General features: G+C 46.1%; 1 protein-coding gene across 19 annotated transcripts in view; it reads right to left on the bottom strand.

Annotated features, from left to right (window-relative positions):
• Positions 1-9,147: 9,147 nt before the first annotated feature.
• Positions 9,148-18,970, bottom strand: part of NCOA1 (nuclear receptor coactivator 1) — a 360,042-nt gene continuing 350,219 nt past the window's right edge. For 10 of the 19 annotated variants that reach the window (XM_043510052.1, XM_043510045.1, XM_043510046.1 and 7 more), the window contains 3 exons: positions 15,928-16,111; positions 12,118-12,243; positions 9,148-10,243 (listed from right to left, as the gene is read on the bottom strand). In XM_043510052.1, coding sequence (XP_043365987.1) covers positions 10,073-10,243; positions 12,118-12,243; positions 15,928-16,111 — 481 coding nt within the window. In that variant the 3' untranslated portion in view covers positions 9,148-10,072. Of the gene's footprint in view, positions 10,244-10,335; positions 10,393-12,117; positions 12,244-15,927; positions 16,112-18,970 lie in introns of all 19 variants that reach the window. The other 9 variants (XM_043510058.1, XM_038393633.2, XM_043510055.1 and 6 more) reach the window with 6 other exon arrangements.

Here is an 18,970-nt window from a genome sequence, read left to right on the forward strand (position 1 = left end):
CACTACCAGTGTAAATCATGCCGTGAGCTACTCATGCAGGACTATATTGAGCTTTTTCATAAGGGGCCATCACCTTGTGGGCTGAACAGCAAATAAACGAGCTCATTTAAATGATACGCAGCAGTGGCAATTCAACTGGGAGAACTTTTCCTGAAAGGGATGCCTGGGTCTAACAATAATTAACCCTTGTGGAGTGACTTTCAGCCAAGGACGTCTAAGCAGGGGGCAGCCATTAAAGAATTGAGTCACCATGCTCTTCTGAGGTAATATCCCCATTGTAAATGAAGGGCAGAGATGGAGTGACTCACCCAGGGACACCCAGCAAGTCAGCAGAGAAGTTGGGGGTAGAAGCCAGGTGTCCTGAGCCTCATCCTCTTCCCAGATCAATCTCCCTTGCTACAATAGGGCAAAATACTATTCCACTTCACTAGCGGTGCAGGAGCAAGGCCATGTTTATTTTCATCTGGGGCTGGAGCCTGCTTGTCCCTCCCCCAGAAACTAACAGGGAGCCTCATGAGAGAAGGGCTTGGCTGAGTTCTTCTCCCTGCTTGGAGTGGATGGCATTTCAACTCCATTTTGCCTTTATATTCTATAGGTTTCCTATTCAATTCAGTGGCCCTTGTAAGGAATAGAGGAAGCAGACTGCAACTAGAAAGCCAATTTTTAAATGACTTTATTTACAATAAACAGTATAATTAAACATTGATACTATAACAACAGAAAGCAAGAGTAGTCAAGCAGCTGAAGAAATATGCCTCATTTTAAATACAGGAAAAATATTCAAAACGAGTCACTGTTAAAAATGGCATTTATTTTAAGACAAAAGTGTTCTCTAAATGCCTCATTGCACATTAGAGCTGTTAAATGCAAGATGGATCAATTTTCCATTGATTATCTCCATTTACCCTACGCAGGGGAAACCTAATGAGGAGATTTTTCACAATGTAATAATGTGAATTTAACTTTAAGTAGGATCAGTGAAGATAAAACAGTTTTCTAGTCAAACCAAAATACAAATCTGTGCCTTAGGGTTATTTTGGGACAATTTTTAAGAATGAATTGCTTTCCTCCATGGGAAGTTTTTAAAAAAGTAATGAACAAATATGAAGCACTTTTTAAAGAAAAATTATTAGGATTTCCAGTGACTGATTCTCTTCTAATTCCCGTAAGTCAGAGTAACTCTGTTGGTATTGCTAGTCACACTAACCTAAAACGGGTGGGAAGTCAGGAGTCATATTCTCTGACTCATTGTCATGATTTCCCCTCTTTTTAATAGGGAGGAAATAATAGCTTCACTCACGTTCAGTTTAACCAGGCAGCAGAGACAGCAATTGGTGTATACCGAGAACACTACTACTCCTAACTTGAAGATTGGTAGTTAGTACTGCCCTAGATGGAAAGCTGTGACTGTAATGTAACCTAAAACTACCCATGTTTCAGTGACCTGAGTTACAGGCCATAGCAGCCTGTAGGACCCCTAGTGCTGCTATTGAAGCTATTTAATAGGCATTGCCCCTGCTTTCACCCATGCATTTCTAAAGCATTGTTGCCGTTTGATCACAGTGCACATTAAAGCTTCTGAGATGTTTGAGGATGGTTTGGAAGTGCTGCTGAACTGAATCAGGGCCATCGGCTCATCTGATGCCATGGCATCTGGGGACAGCATCCCACTGGGGTCAGGCAGAGTGATGTCCTTGATGCCCTCCTCACTGAGTCAATACCAAACCCAAGCATGGAACTAAAGGCACCATTGTTCAGACAAGATGTACAACCGCTGTCCCCCGACCACTTGGATCTTTTAAAACAGTGGCATGATTGGTTGCAGAGATCAGGAACTGTCTTCCCCAAACTAGACAGTTAACATTGTCCAGCCCCAACCTAGGGCCAGCAGAACACAGCTTCCAGAGCAGAGACAACTGTGCATTTAAAAGCGTGGACATTTCTTTTGAGTCCCAAATGGAGAACTTGCTTTGAGCCATGTTTTTATTTTTTTAAAGCTAGGGCACTGGCAGCAAGATGGTCAGAGACAAACAAACAGGATTACAGACTACCCCTTTGCACTGGCATAAATCCAGCATCACTTCAGTAGAGTTACTCCAGTTTTACATGGTGACCCAGAGCAGTGTCCATCACTGGGCCTATGAGTGAACGAAGCGCGAGAGTGAACAGGTGAACCCCGTAGCTGTAATTCACCCCGGTGCAGCTCCATCCCTGCGAGCAATGGTGGAATCCTCAGTATAGACAGGATTCTGGGGTGATTACCTATGTCACACCATCTACATTATGGTTTCCCTCTGCAGGGGCTGCACAAGGGATGAACTATAACTATGGAGTCTGCTAGTATAGACAAGGCCTCAGACTCCAGTACCAATCAGTTGGTTCCCCCTAAGATTGCATACATACGTTTTCCTTGGAGCATGAACATTAAAATAATTATTTCCCCTAGATTAAGAGGAAGTGATGGGCCAGATGAGTATCATTATTATTACTCAGCACTTTTGTGAGGCTTGCTTCAGCTCTAAAGTGCTTTACAAACATTGTTAACTAATTAAGGATGAAGTTGTGACATCTCTACCTGGGTTGGTGGCAAGTCTAGGAATTTGTGGGGTTTTACAAGTTCCATTTCCAGGCAGCCCCAGCTATTTTTAAAGGTGACCTAAGGGGAAAACAGGTTTGAGCACTTCTTTACCTGAAAGGTGTTTTGTGTGTGGGGGTGGGGGGTGTTTAAACCCTTTAAAAAGGTTATATATCTTCTTGCTTTTTACCTTAAATATCAGGCATGTCAAACCTTCTTTTTTTTCTTCCTTGGAGGATTCAGATCTGTTGATTGGGAGCTCTCTGAGCCCTTAATTAAAGGAGAAGTAGTGTGTGCGTGTGAGATTAATTTTAAGAAAAGAGCTTTTCTTCCAGTTGTTTCTTATGAGGAGTTAAACAGTCTCATTAGATATAATTTCCCCCTCTTAATCAATATCTGCATTGTTTCTTACATAATCTCAAATTCTCCAGTCTTCCATAGTGTTGCTCAGGAGAAACAGGCCAGACAAGACCTGAATTTATAATATAAACAATGAGCAGCCAAATAAATATAAAAGGAATCCAAACCAGCAATATTTTAGGCTTTCCCTTTACATCATAAAGAAGCAAGAAGGGGCAAAACCCCACTGTTTTCTGCCTTTTTCAGGTCCACCCTTAAAATCACAATGGAAACCAAGGGCACATTGAAACTTGACAGTCAACTTCTTAAGTCCCACAGCATTTTCTAGTAATGGTCCAAACCACTTCACCTTATCCCCGTTAGTACAGCGTTTTGGGCCATGCTAGTAAAATATGATGGTACTTTTTATTTTATACGAATAGAGGGAAACAAGCAGAGCAGATAGGCTCATAAGTGACCAGAAAGCAAAATTAATTGTTTTTTACTTACATCCCTAGAATTGGTTCCTTTATTTATTTCACTACGTTCTCACACTTTGATCACTTACAAACAAGTTTAAAAAAAAATCCAACATCCACCTAGTTTAAACTATTCCCTGAATTCAAAACAACATGCAGAGAGAGAAATTATGTCTTCTATGAAGAAAAAACAGCCAGCATCCACGTGGGCTCTGTTGCAAAACAGCTGCCTCTCACCCTAGGATCTGGATTTCAATTTTTTAATTAACAGAACTGTGGCAAAGTGGGGTGGGTGGGTGGGGGGGAGAGTGTTTCCTGGTAAAAGAAAACAGTAAAATGTGCAAATATAAATTATTTGCACATAATTATTATATTACATAAATTATTGATTGGGGTAGGGTGTGATTTGATCCAAACAACCCCAGTGAAAATATCCCTAGCCACTTCTGTTCACTAATTAGTTCAAGGATTGGGACATTAAATCCATGATATCTTTGTCGACCCTGATAATCTGCCCATCTGAAGCTGGGCCACGCTTCTGAAGGTTTCAGCACTGAAAACTGGGCTTTCCAGGACAGATCTATTATTGTCAGGAGCCTCCATTGAAGCAAAAAGACCCATTGGGAGAGGGTTGCAGCACCATTTCATTGGCACCTTATGGCTAATGATTATTAGGGCGCCGCTATATTTGCTCGGGTGTAGTGGTCTGCCTGCACAAATCCAATTAGAGCATTGGGGCTTCTGCTCACAAATCTTAATCTCTTGCTGTGGCATGAAGGGGTAAGAAGCTGTATTGACTCTTAGGGAGAGAATTGTTTCTTGGTATTACTGCTGGTTCTGTCGTTGGGATTCAATACCAATTCATGAGCATATGTTGCGATGACTGAATACTTGAATGGTTTCTGTAGAATAGCACCTACTTAACTGGAATCAAAGTGTATTCTTAGTGTCTTTATATCCCAGAGCTTGGCCAAACAGTTTCTGGGACCCATCCCAAGGATCTGTTGATCTTTTGCATTTATACACTTCCTCTGGGCAGCAGTCTTCATAATCATGTCTCATGCTAGAGATCCTAAGATGCATTTCTAGCTGCCAACTATGTCTGGAGACATTTTGGTGTTAGCACCACATAGTATTGTGCACATGCAGTGCCATGTTGCAGTCATGAAATGCCAAACAAAATGAAACATGTTTTTTAAAGATGGCTGATTAGCCAGGAAACGAGACTGCTCTGAACTGGGTAGGTTGGCACATATAACGTGTGTGGGGCCCCTCTAGACACTGGTTTCTGGTTGACTGCCACCTGTCTCCCACTTTGGTCAGTGGCACAGTTGAGGCTGGAATGCAAGAATCCTGAACCCTCCCCCCACAAACACACTAATCATTACACTATGCTGCTTTCTGGGGCAGGTGTCCAACAGGGACTGGAAAGAGACCAGTGCATAGAGACAAGTCAGCAAGGAACTGCACCGTGTGTGCACATCACCATGAGATTGTTAGTTACAGCTGTGTTAAAAGATAAGCCCAGCCCCGCATTACTGGTATGTTATCTCAGATCCTTAAAATGCACCTCGTCAAGGAACTGCTGTTCACAGCTCGTTTTAATTACCAAGCTTGCTTTTCCCATGCTAAGCTCCCATGGGTGTTTTGCACACAGGACAATGAACTCAGAGAGCAAGGGGGTGCCCTATAGGAACTGTTCACACCGAGTAGCTCAAGACAGAACTAGGAAAGGAAATGAGCTGAATGCCATTTATATCTCACACCCCCCTCCACGACCCCACAGAACGCACTCCTACACTACAGCATAGGAATTGAGGCAGCGTTTGGAAATTCCTTTGGTCACTCGGTTTTGGCCATGCCAGAGGAAATGGAGAGCTGGGGAAAGCACGCACTGATGCCACACACGTGGGTACCAGACACAGACCCTTCCAGAGAGCAGCAGCAACTGACCACAGCATCTAAAAGGCAAGAGTAGCTTTTATCTGGAGACTGAATGGGAAGCCCCTAATCCAGCCACCATATCAGCTTCCACCTGTCACCTGTTAATCAGGCAGAGCCACCAACTATCACAGAACTTTTTGGGTACCCTCTTCTTTATCATGTGTGTCCAATCCCACTCTTCTCCCATTGAGATCTTCCTTAGCCTTACGAAGCAGAAGGAGAAAGGGAAAAATCCTTCTCTAACCTCTCTGGCTTGTTGACTACTAAACCTAGGGCCAGGTTCTGGATTGGGACTCCAAGTTCCAGAAACATTGGGATTTTACCAGGCAACATGTTCTTGCTAGGATTTGAATTGCCACTGGTCCAGACAGATGAGTTCCAGGTACTATAGCAGCAGCATACAGTAAGAGCAGAGATAAGAGGACTAGCACTGTATTAATAGCCATTGTAGATTGACGATAATCATCATCATTCCTTCTATAGCACTTTCCATCCACGGCCTGCAAATCTCCAGCTTGACAAGTGTAGCTTCACAACATCCTGGAGAAACAGGTAGCACATCAACACTCCTGCAGATCCCTCAAGACCCATTTCTGCCACATTGTCCACAAATCAGCCAGTTGGAGGTACACATTTAGGAGTGGTGGTCTTTATTCTGCCTGTTTTTTATCCATCTCCCCCACCCTCATGGATATTGCTTGGTTTCTTAGATTGTGAGTTTACGGGGGCAGGGAGCTGTGTATTGACAGCACCTAGAACATGATGGGTGGTACTGCAATGCACAGAATACATTTACCTTAATAGTTGGGGAAACTGAGGCTGAGAGATTAAGGTCCACATATTCAAAAAGTGGCCTTTAATTTGTGTGTGTGTGTTTTTTAGGAGCCCCATTTTAGACACCCAGGGTTGGATGTTCAGAGGCGCTCAGCACTCAAACACCAACGCAGGTCAATAAGCGCTGCAGGCTCACTGCAATCCCACCCTAGCAGCTCCACAATCCAGGCTCTCAGCATTTGAGGCTGCTTTTGACAATTTGGGCCTGAGTGATTTCAGATTCATAGATTCTAAGGCCAGAAGGGACCATCAGATCATCTAGTCTGATCTTCTGGATAGCACCGGCCATTATATTTCACCCAGTTACCCCGTACTGAATTTAGTAACTTCTGCTTGACTAAAGCAAATCTTCCCATCAGGTAGCCAGACTTGTTTTGAAGAGAATCCACCACGTTCCTTGGTAGTTTGTTCCAATGACTAATCCCCTTCACTGGTACAAATTTGCACCTTTCGTTTAATTTGAATTGGTCTGGCTTCAGCTTCCAGCCATTAGTTCTTGTGTTGCCTTTCTCCACTAGATTAAAGAGCTGTTTCTCCTAGGAAGTTAGTCAAATACTGTAATCCACCAAGGCTGCATAGGAAACCTGCAGCAGAGCCAGGAACCCAGGCCTGTGCCTTTAACTACAAGGCCATCCTTCCTCAGTGTTAGGTGAAGCTGCATATGGAAATCCTTAGCTGCTCAGCCATCAGACTGCTTCACCCCTCTAGAAGGGAGCCCTAATTTGCATTGGGCATTCTACCCATCTGGGCTCTGTAACTTCAGTTCCAACTAAAATCCATTCAGCTCCATTGACGCATGGAAATTGTAGGGACTTCTTCGATTCCTCGAGCTGAAAACTTGGCAAGATCTCTAGTGCTAGATCAAGCTTGGAGGCTAAGCAGGGGAAAGGCCCTGTGGCGAACTAAAAAGGCTAGTCTTCTGCCTTCATCGCTGAGGCTAGGGAGGCTCTGAAAGTGGTTTTGATGGTTAGGCAAGGAAGGGCTAGAAATCCCAGAGGTATTCCCCATGCAGTGGGGATAAGGCTAGTGTCTCTATCTAATAATAACTTTAGGCTCCAAAGGGGAGTTCAGAAATTGACCCTTGGTCTAATGTTCTGGGTTGGGTTAACAAAGAACCCTACTAGGCTCTTAGCTGGGATTCCTTGGTCTTCACACAGAACATGACCCAAACTTTACCATGAGCTTTTGACAGGACTCAGACATGTGGCTTTTTGCATAGTTGCCTGAATGCCTTCTGCAGTTCTAGACAGGGCAGCCCGTGTGAGGACTGGCGAGCATTCTGTATGGACGGCCTTGCACTAGAAGCACCGTTCTTGTCCTGCAGCTGTGCCTCTTTAGGTTTCCTGTACAACCAGGAGCAGTACAGGAAGTGGAGGGTAGGGCATGAATAAGGAGGGATGGGAAGTCCTTGGTTTAAGGAGCTGACAGGGCAGCAGCCATGTATATACTGAGACAGGGTCCCCATTGAAGAACTTCTTGGCTCTGCCCACAGAGAGGACAGTGTACGTGTGGCACCAGGCATCTGAATGGCATTGGCTTTGTACTATGGTGTCTCTCTTAGGTGCCCCACATTCTAAAGCTTGCCCCAATGATTGAATGCAGGGGAATAGATCAAAAGGAAATTCACTTCTGTCAGCTCTTCCCTCTGCACAGTCTGAGGCTTGTACTTATTTCAGCAGGGTGCCTCTGTCTTGTAATGTGCCATGTACTGTTGTAGCATGAATACATACACTGCAGCCCCTGGTGAGGTAGGGAACTGGCATCCCAATAAGGTTCACACCAGCTGGACACAGTGAATACTGTGAGTGTTGGACTGGCTCTCTCATCAGATCCATGATTTCGATATACCTCTCCTGGCACAAAGCAATTCCTTCTACAAGAGTGTGGTATTGTATCGGCTAAGTCCAGATGGCGAAAGCCCCTGTAGTTTGGAAGACTTCTAGCGTCCTGGATGGAGCTGCCATTTCTGCTCCAGATTTTATTAGCCAGTCTCCCACGTGGGCTATCACAGATCCCTTCTTGTCTGAGGGTGCCTTTGTTCATCACACTCAGCTTGGTGGAGCTGCAAGGTGTTGATATTAGGATGACACTGGTGCACAGAACCGGACATGCAGTTCCCCATCTGTGATTGGTAAAAATCCTGCATGGGGAGGGGATATGGAGGTTTGGATCTCAAGTCAAATGTGGTGAAGAAATCTCCTTAAACAGCTTTCTGGCTGTGGTCACAGAGAATTGAGTGCATTTCCTCAGGGACTGACACTAATGGCTGGGGCAGTCCTGGTCTGTATTGAAAGTTCTGGTCTTTCTCCCTCTGGGAGAAGAGGGCCACATTCTCTAACTGGCTTAGACCCCTTTGGGCTCAAGCTGAGAGCTTTGCAGACCTGCCTTCGGTTTACATCGCTCATTTTACTGGTGACTGCCTGAGTGGCAGGGCAGGAGCAGGAACCTTTCTTCTCTCTAGTGGTGGCAACTACAACACCCTCTGTGGGCTTTTGGTAGAGCCAAGCCTCCCACTGGAGTTGGACCAGGCTGTTCTGTGGGGCAGAATGAACTAGTCCTTCAAAGCTTAGAGGGCTAATTTCCAGAAGTCCTGAGCACTCCTGCAGCTCCTATTGACTAGTGGGAGCAATGAATGTTCAGTACCTCTGAAAACTAGACCTGCCCCATCCACCTCCAACCGCAAGAGAGGGAAAATCCACACGCTGCATAGCATAGTCATCAGAAAGCAGTACAACGTTAGCTGTCATCTCGATTTCTTTGTTTTTATCCCTTGCAAATTCAGTCAACAAAGCTACACATTTTCCACACACCAGCATAATTTTTAGAAAAAGGGAAAAAAATAATAAATCAAATAAAAAGCGGTGATATTAAGAGCGATCACAACTAAAAGAAGAAAACAAATGTACACAAGAGATGAGAGCTATGTACAGTGACAGGTTTGAGGGGGAAAAAAATAAGCTATCTCCCATCAGAGAGTTGAATTTTCATTATTTTTATTATTATTTTAAATAGTTTAAGCTACCTCAGCTGTTAAGCACAATCAAAGCAGAAAAAAACTGCTTAATTTTATTTAATATTTAATCAGAAAATTTTTTATCTACAATTGACAGAACCGTCCCCCCTCCTCCCCATCCTTCCCCTAAAAATTATTGCAGCTTTCCCCCCCAAACTGTTCTTTTTTTTTGTCTTTTTATTATTGTTTTCCCCCGATGCAATATACACATTGTGGCCTCTCTCACTAGGAGGCTTTAAACACCAGCATAAAACATGGGGAAAATGGTGGGTCAAAATACTCTGTTTTTCTTTAAAACTGACAAACTCACGATTGCTAGAAAAAGCTGATTGTACGCACAAGCGGACTGGGGCAGAGGGGAGAAAAGGTGTTTGGGTTTTTTAAGCATGAATAAAAACAGCCTTTCTGATAGAAGTCTGGTGTCAATTCCCCACCTTCCCACTGGGCTGAGACACGAATCAGTGACAGATCCAGCTGAAACTGAGATGATCTTCCTCCTTCCGAAGCAGTCTCTTTCAACTCGCTTCTTCCTCCATCCCCTTCCCCACTTCCCCGAGAAACCTTCGTCTGGAGTAAGATACCAGCAACTGATTACAAAAATAAGAATCATCTGTAATTTTGGCTCAAGAAACCGACTGTCCTGCCTTGTCGCTTTGCCAACATCCAAGGCCTTTTACAAAAACAAACAAACAAACAAACAAAAACCACCCGAAGGACAAAAAGAAAATAACAACCCCAAAACAAAAAAACTTTTGCTCCAAACACTACGAGCTGAAGAATGGCTGCAGTTTGAGATATCAAAAATCTCAGAAAAATATATAATATATATATATATTTATATATCTCTGTATGTCTTATTATTTAAATTTCACATTCCTTTAAAAGCGGTTATTCAGTCAGTAGCTGCTGAAGGAGGCTCTTCTGCTGGGCCTGAGGGGTCTGAGGACCTGTCGTGCTTTTCTGCGAGCCCATTGGACCAGGCTGGCTCAGGTAAGGGTCTCCGCCTACCAGATTCACTGTACACTGCACGTCAGCAAACACCTGAACCTGTTGTACCTGCTGGGACACAAAAGACAAGAGAGATTTTTAGAGGGAAAAAGGAACAGGCCCCTTGGCTTATGGACTGGGTACTACGTGAAGTGGAAACTCACTAGAGAATTCCTCTAGTCTGTAGTCACCACAGAGAAGAACTCTTCTGTCTTCTTTTCCTATAAAAAGAAAACTACTGCACTCATTTGGATCAGAGCTCTGAAAGATTCACATGTTTTTAATTAAAAAAAAAAAATTGGCATTCCCATGTCTCCAGCTGCCGGCCAGCCATCACTCTGTGCTGAGAGCCACCTTGTCCGTGACACCTGCTCTGAGGGGAGCACAGTATTAAAGTCTGGAAACCAATCTCCTCCTGTTTTAATACTGCTGAACCCCTTCAACTGCAGCCAGATAGACCAGAGGCACAAAGTAGAATGCTTATGCTATGTTGCTGAACAGGGTACACCATGGCATCCCACTCGCTGCAAGGGAATATCGAAGGGACAATACCAAGGTATAGTTAGGTCTAAAATTGAAGTGTCACAGAACCTAAAGGTAGGACATATTTTCCTTCTTTATTTATTCCAGTAAAAATAGGATTTGTTTTGTTTGAGTGTTAAGATTTCCCTATAGTCTTTGCAAATCAAATACTGCAGTATCCTGCTAATGCATAAGAGCCACAAAGTGAAACTGACCAGGAAATTAAAAGTGCAAAATTGATTAGTTGATTTTCATTGTCCAAACTGAGCAAAATGAAAAAATAAAAACCAAACAGCATCAGTGGTGACAGGTACAATTGATTTGTAATACTTAATGGGTATTAACAACACACAAGGAGGCACATCACTTTTATTTTGTTTTAAGTATGTATTTATTACCCATTTTGAAAACAGTAACCAGCCGAGGGGCAAAAATCTACTCACCCACCCTCTTTAAGGATAATGCTACTGAAAAATGTATACTGTTTGATGCTCTTTTATAAGCCCATCAAAAGCCCAAAATTCCTTGCCCTGGGCAAGCACAGGACTGAACACAAGAGCAACACAGGAGGTGCAGTTAGAGTTCACCAGCAAACGGGGGGAACAAAGAGAACTTCATATTGAAGCAGAACATGTCATCTCTAAACAGACTGGTAGAATGCTGGTTCTTTCCAGACTGCTGGCCAGGTGCATGCTCTGGGCTGAAACTGGCCGTAGTGCAAGGCAGAGTGGCAATAGTTGGCCCAAGATACTCATCTAGTTATTTTGGGTTTCCAACTTGAGACACCTTAAAGGGGCCTGATTTGCAGAAAGTGCCGAGCCCCTTTCTCTGAACAGAATGAATGGGTCAACTGTAATCAAGTTCAGACAACTCCCAACGTGGCACTAAGCGCACACTGATATATTATGAAGGGGCTCGTGATCAATACATTGTGTCACAGAGACGAGGATTCTGACTGCGAATGTTCCCATTAACATAGTTCTATGAGCAAGTCCTGCCCTTCAAAAGCAGAAACGTCTCGTTTGTCATTGTACCTGGGGCCAGCCTCAGAGCCGATAAGGATTTTAGCGACTCCCATCTCTCCAATGTCCAATTACTTTTCCAGCTCAGCTCACTGCGCTGACTGTGCTCCCCACACTGCTGGGGACACTTACCCTTCCTGCCAGAGCAACGAGCTTTGATCCATGCAGGCTTAAATCAGAGTAGGAGAATAAAGCAAGATTTCTGAGGCAGGTAGTTGTCATTGAATTCAGATTCCAGCTCTACACTACACAGAAAATAGAAGGCCCTACTGGGCTGAGCCCTGCAATTTATTCTCTGCCACTACAGAAACCATCCTGGATGCCAAACCCGCTGATACAAGTGCAAGAAGTTTACAGTTACCGAGGTGACCAACCCACACGCCATACATCTCCTCTTTGTACCTCAGATGGGTCTGTGCTTAGCAGTTTCTTACTGACCTGCGCCCCGTCTGCTTCCGTTTTCAAACGGTCAGTGGAGGAAAGTTGGTTGCAGTAAAGGCCAGTGGGTCTCAGTGCTGGGTCATTTACCTGTCAAAGCAAGGTCAAGGCTCAGTGATGGTTCACCTGCTTTTCAGAAGATTCTCTATCCTCTCCCCAGTGCCCCATCCTCCAGTGTCAACTCTGCAGAAAGTGAGGGATCCCAGGAGAGCTACAGCATTGGGTTGTGTATGTTGCGCCTACATGCTGGCATGCGTTACGTGACAGGCCGGCATGGCCTCGGGGAAGTAGCTGAGTGGGACACTGTTGGACTAAGCCGGTTTATTACAGCGTTCTCTTGCTTTGCCTCACAAAAGGTGAGCAACAGAACTGAACCAAGGAGAGATTTAGAAATGCTGGGCTCCTTTTCCCCATCACTTCCCCTCTGATCTTTTCCCACCACCTCCCCCCACGCTACAGCATCTGCCATTTTAACCTTCTAGGGGTGCAGGGAGCACAGTTCATTCTACTCTTCCAGCTTTAACCATGCTGTGGATACAGTGGTGAGAGAAGCGTGGATCCCAGGGCAGGGCTGCAGACCTGGTTCTGGTGCTGGCCGAGTGTAAGCAGCTCTCCTGACTCTGCAGGCAGTGTTGGGAGCAGCTCACTCCCTGCTGCAAGTTGCCATTTAATGTTTTAATTAGAGCAATACAACCGAGCGGCTGGCTGTGACCCCCTGAGCTCCTTACATCAAGCGCAGCCTCTCAGAGCCCCAGCTGTACGAGATGGCTCACTCCATTTGCTGAAGCAGAATGAAGCCATGGAGGGGCTGCAATCCTTGTTTGCTTCACTGACCACACTCTGGACTAAGATTATCCAAGTGAGTTCCTTCAGAGGAGAGCTCCCTTGTGCGCCCCCCACTTGGGCTGCCGGTGGTTCCCTATAGCATCATCTCTCCGGGGAGCGTGAAGCTCCAGTGAACGGACCGGAGGGGGCAGAACAAACGGCTCAGCCTTCACATCGCTTCCAGACTGACGCGTCAGATGACACCAGGGACTAATCCTGTGCTAGCCAGGACATGATGACCTAAATCTGGCCTCTGAAGCAGGGCCTGAGTCAGTGTGTCTTCAAACCAGGCTCCCTCGGTTCCCAGCTCACTCTACAGCAAATGCACAATGAGGGCTGGTTTCCAAACCGTTTACTGCAGCCATAACGAGCAGTTCAGAAAGCCCCCGTGACTGAATCCCTTCAGAACAGGCTGGGAGAGGTCAGCTGTTGGAGACATGGCTCAGAGAAGCTTTAAGTGCAGACAGACAAATGCTCACAGATGAAACTAATTAAAGGAGATGCTGCCAAGAGCAATACAGCACAGATCCCTCTCGTCATGCAACAGATCCCAAAGGTGCTTTACCACATTCTTGAGTCACAAACCCAAACAGCTAGAGCCCCTTCTGGACCTGAAAGATCTCAGGTCTGGCCTTAGAAACAGAGAGAGAATCTCCCTCAGACTGAGTGGTTACTAAAGGGGCCTACTACTCGCCACAAAGAAACACTGGACAAGACTGTACTTGGCCATTGGTGCAGGCATGAGGGCACGGGCAAGCAGCTTCCCATGCCTCTTGCATGCCCCCACCACAATAGTAGTGTGGGTGGGGATTGCTCACTCCTCGGTCCTCCATCGAGTAAGTTACTGGGAAAGACCTGGGGAGGAGGTGGAGCCACTGCTCGGCACTGGAGCCACAGCCTCAACCGGAGTACAGTGTCCACTTCTGGGTACCATTCTTTAAGAAGGATGTGGACAAACTGGAGTGAATCCAGAGGAGAGCAACACAAATGATCAAAGGTTTAGAAAACCTGGCCTATGAGGAAAGGTTACCAAAACGGGGCATGTTTAGCCTTGAGAAAAGAAGCTTGAGGAGGGGACATGATCACAGTCTTCACCTACATGAACGGCTGTTATAAAGAGGACGGGAATCCACTGTTCTCCATGGCCACTGGAGGTAGGACAAGAAGTAATGGGCTTAATCTGCAGCAAGGAAGATTTAGATTAGATATTAGGAAAAGCTTTCTAATGCTTAGGGGAGTTAAGCTCTGGAATGGGCTTCCAAGGGAGGTTGTGGAATCCCCATCATTGGAGGTTTTTAAGAACAGATGGGACAAACACTTGTCAGGGATGGTCTAGGGTTACTTGATCTGGCCACAGTTCAGGGGGCTGGACTAGACTTCTTGAGGTCCCTTTCAACCCTATGTTTCTAGGATTCTAGAACGCCTCCCATCACTAGAGGAAGCAATCTGCACCATCCTTACAGATGATGCAAAGTGAGCAGTTGCATTCACCAAACATCCTGGAAGAGACTGTACCTCTGGAGGCAGAATCTTTCCCAGTGCTCCCTCAGGGCTGGAGTAGCTCCACACTGCCTCTTAGCAGAACCCAGTGCAAACTGCACCAACTAGCCCTCTGTGTGCACAGCTGGGTAGTGAATCATCTTGTTCTCCGCCACTCTCACTACTCTGCACAGACACTGGAGGGATGGTCTCCTGAAATGAGTTCCTGGGGCATGAGTGCTATAGCTAACTGCAGCCAGGAGACCTCTCTGACCATTTCGGAGTATAACAGGAGATCCATATCTGCCATGTGCGCATGTATCTGTCTATGTTCACTTTTATACCATCCTCTGTGACTGAAGGTTGTTGCAGAAGATGGCTATAGAGGAAAAGGGTGTAACCAGGGGTCATGCTACTGACTTCAGTCCGAGTAGTGTCAGCTGGCCCAGGGACTGAATTTGATCCAAAGGTTCTAGAAAGAACGGTGTGTTTCCATGGTACTGAACTGGTTATTACACCAGTTACTTTACTGGTTATTAACAGTGGGGATCCTGCTTTAGAAAAAGTTTTACAATGGGAGTTTTACCAATCCAGCCCCACCACCTGGTGACTTCCTGGGTGTGCCTAAATATGAACGAATCTGCCTCTTCCTCATCTTCCCATGAAATTACAAGTTCTCCTTAATTAGCAATAAGGAATCCTCAGCGCACACTCGGGCTACAGGAGGCGTTAGCAGCTGGGAACTCTCAGTGCAGCCACCGTTATCTTTATAGAGTTGAATGCACGCCCATCGGTTCCTGGTGAGCTGATGTAACTATCTCATAATTTGACTAATCCGATGCCTGTTGCACCAGGCTTCAAAACACAGCGAAGCTTACAACTGTAGGTGCCAGTGAAGCGAGAGGGGCCACTGCCTGCTTCTCTCCAGCCCTTTGCTCGAGTGTCAAACATCTAACTGTACTACTGGAAATAGGTCCCTGCCTCTCAAGAACAGGAAGGAGATAATCTAAAGGTAAACATCCCAGAGAAAAGGGAGATCACCAGGGAGATTTTGTAAGTCTGCACAAAAGCACCAAATGACTCATGAGCCAGGATTTCCAGGCACACAGCATGCTAGACAATAGGCGGCAGAGGTCGGGGTGTGCATGATGCACAGTGGAGAGGAGTTAGAGCAGTAAGCATCTGGTATGCAAAAACCCTGGAACACAAAGCTTAAACGCAATAAATCCATTAGCTCCTTGGCTCAGGGAGTTCGGCAATTCCCAGGGAGAGCACCACAAAGTTAGCATGGGACACGTGTGCCTCACCAATGGAGAAAGCTACAGAAACAAATTCACCTAACAAGGACAGAGACCTGTTAAGAGAACCCCCCCGCCCCCCCAGTGAAACTGGCTGATGGTCAGTGGAGTGGCGTCATCGCTGTTCGTACTCCTGGGAGCGCCTGGTGAACGAGAACGCTGCAGCACTGACCTGCTCAGAGCACATGGAGTTCATCCCGGGCATTTGCAGTGAGCTCATCTGCATTTGTCCAGTCATTGGATTCATGTTCTGGACGTTTGTGTTTCCTCCGGCCATGGACACGGTGATGCTCATGTTGTTGTACATTCCCTGCTGCGCAGGTGTGGGCTGGTTCTGCCCAGCTTGGCTGAATACACTGTTAACCCAGATAAAAAAATAAAGAGAGATTACACAGAATCAGGAGTTCAGAGAGGCCAGGGCTCTGTTTCCAGTGGTAACATGGAGAGTGAGAGTTCGACCCAGGGAGTGTTCTCCAGAGGAATGGGACTCCTAGCACACAGATATGGGACTAAACCCCCATCTCTACATCGGTGCCAGACGCCAGGAGAATTGTCGGTTGCTAGATGCTCACAGGTGCAATAACCCACACCTCCAGCAACAGGCATCCTTGCAGAAGTGGAACCACAGAGATGTCTGTAACAGAGAAGGAAGGGGAGGGTGTGTGTGGGGGGGAATGGATCTGGAGTGATAAAGGCTGTTTTAAAAGGAGCTGATGCAATGTTTGCAGCTGACAGATCTCTGTGGCTTATTTTCCCCTGGGGAGGAATTTCATGACTTCCTGCTTCTATCTACTGAAGAAAATACCACCCTTCTGGAAATGTCCTACAGAATTTAACTTAGAATGACCCTTTCCCCAAGAATGTTTAAACCAACCTACAGAATTCTATAGCAGGGATAACATTAAACTCCATCAGCTGCTTTAAAAGTTCTCTAGAAAGGATTTCATTCTCTTAAAAGCAGTGTCTATAAAATCTCACTTAGTTTCTAAAGAACCTCATTGCTTTCTTCCCTTTAAATCCCACAAGTAAAAGGGCCAAATTCTGCTCTCAGAGCTACTACTCTTGCAGTTACTGGAAGTTGCAAGTACTTTCCTGCAAATGGAACCCTAAAAATACAGCTGTACATTTACAAAAGTCCAAATGGAAAGCATCATGGTGTGATGATTTGAAAGCTCTGTCTGTGCGACTTATTGATATGACTTGGTTGATATGGGTGGAGTTATCGCAAAATTGCTGCACGCGGAAAGCCTAGGTCTGTGGGTCCACTCACTGTGGCTACAAGGCTGGATGTCTGTCTCTGCCAGAACAGGGACACTAGGCAATAGGTTAAGGGCTATCAGCACCTGAATAGGTCTTACCTGGGGAGAAAAAAAGAGTAACTGCATCCTAGGGGAAAGCACCTCTCTCCACCTTCCCTCTGCCAGGGTTGGCATTTGGAACAGCAGAAAATCCCCAAATGCTAAACAAAGACACCACAGACACTGGGTAGCCAGGGGAAGACCCACAGAGACACACTTAGGATGTTTGGGAGGCGGCTGGGCAGCCAAGGTTCACGTTTCAGCCCATAAACCATGCACTGGAACAGAAGGATGCTGGTTGGCCCCTGGCCCCAGCCCAAAGAATACACTGGAGTAGTGAGGAAACTGAGGCAGGAAAATACATGTAGGATATATTATTTTGTACGGATCAGTGTATTTCCTGGATTATTAAGTAAAGAGCAAAAATGCTGTAAAACTCTGGGCAGTGTCTCTGTGTGTTCTATGCTACATGTACCACATGACCCCTTGAAGAGAGAAACCAGAAGGCTCACACCTTTGGTGAGTTTTTGGGAGAGAGTGTGCTTAAGCTACTGGGATATCTTGGGGGTCAGTGCTGGACCTGTGGATCCAAGAAAGATGGGCTGGGCTGGAGCTCCCTTTCCTTGGAGATTGTCAGAGAGTTGATGCCCAGGAAATGTGCCAGAGAGGCCAAGAGAAGAAACAGGCCTACAGCCTGTTGAGACCCAGGGAAGCTTAAAACATGTGAGAGAGTCAGTGTTTGGATCCCCTCACAACACTCTAGTGGGCCACCAGCAGGGAGGGCCCAACCAGACCTGTGTCTGGCAATCCATGGACATTAGTAACCTATGTAAGTATCATATAGGATACAAGAAAAACACTTCAGCCAATCACCAGCCAGAAAAATCTAACATCCTCCTTTCACCAAGGATGGTGATGCTGTCAAAAGGTGTCCAATCACATCACCCCTCATCCCCATAGAGCCCGACTCATGGTCTCGCTGCCTATGCTCCAGCCCAGTGAGGCCCAGATTCAGCCAAGTTCTCAATGTCATTGGCTTTGATCAAATGGCAGCACCCGTTTAAGGGCTCTAGGGAACCGAAGAGCCCCCCTCCTCATTCAACTGCCTCCTTAATGCTGCTGCTAACACTAAGTGGCTGGAGAGCAGCAGTTCCCGGACTTGTTACTAAAGTGCCCTGCCAGCTACATTTTGTCTTTTTCGTTGTTGTTGTTTTTTGAGACCCACCATTAGATACATATACCCTTCCCCCTGGCATCACCCACAATGGGCTGGAGAACGAGCCTGCCCTGCACTCACCTTGCAGCAGTGGCTCCTGTCCCACGGGGCTGGGCCTTGTTCCCAACTCTGGGTGTTGCAACAGGGTCACAGAAGCACTCAGGTTTGGCCTGCCTGCCCCTCTGTCATGGCCAAACCTGAGTGGCACTGCAACCCCAAGCACCAGGTCACACCAGCACTCACTTGGATTTGTCCCAGAGGAGTGACCAGGCCAAACCTAAGTGGCACTGTGACCATGTGTGCCACGTCGTAATGTTTGGAGTAGGGAGCCAGGCCCAACCCTGCAGGACAGGAGCTGCTGCTGGCAGGTGAGTGTGGGGCAGGCTCACTCTCCAGCCCTACCCAGGAACCTCTCCTCCACACTGGGGCGGAAGAAGTCTATAGTTTCCTAGGGCCCACTGGTGGGTCAGGACTGACCATTTGAGAAACATGTCTATATAGCATTTACACACACAGCTCATGGAAAATCTGTCAGCAATGACCCCCTACAGAAAGGAGGGAAGGAAACAGCATGATGGTTGGGCTGGACCTTCATCCAGAGCATCATGGACCTGATCCAAAGCCCATCCAAGTCAGTGGGAGACTTCCCATTGACTTCAGTGCGTGTTAGATTAGGTTGCATCTTTCTGCCCTCCCCAGAC

This window comes from Dermochelys coriacea, chromosome 3 (genome assembly GCF_009764565.3).
Source record: "Dermochelys coriacea isolate rDerCor1 chromosome 3, rDerCor1.pri.v4, whole genome shotgun sequence".
Taxonomy (NCBI): domain Eukaryota; kingdom Metazoa; phylum Chordata; order Testudines; family Dermochelyidae; genus Dermochelys; species Dermochelys coriacea.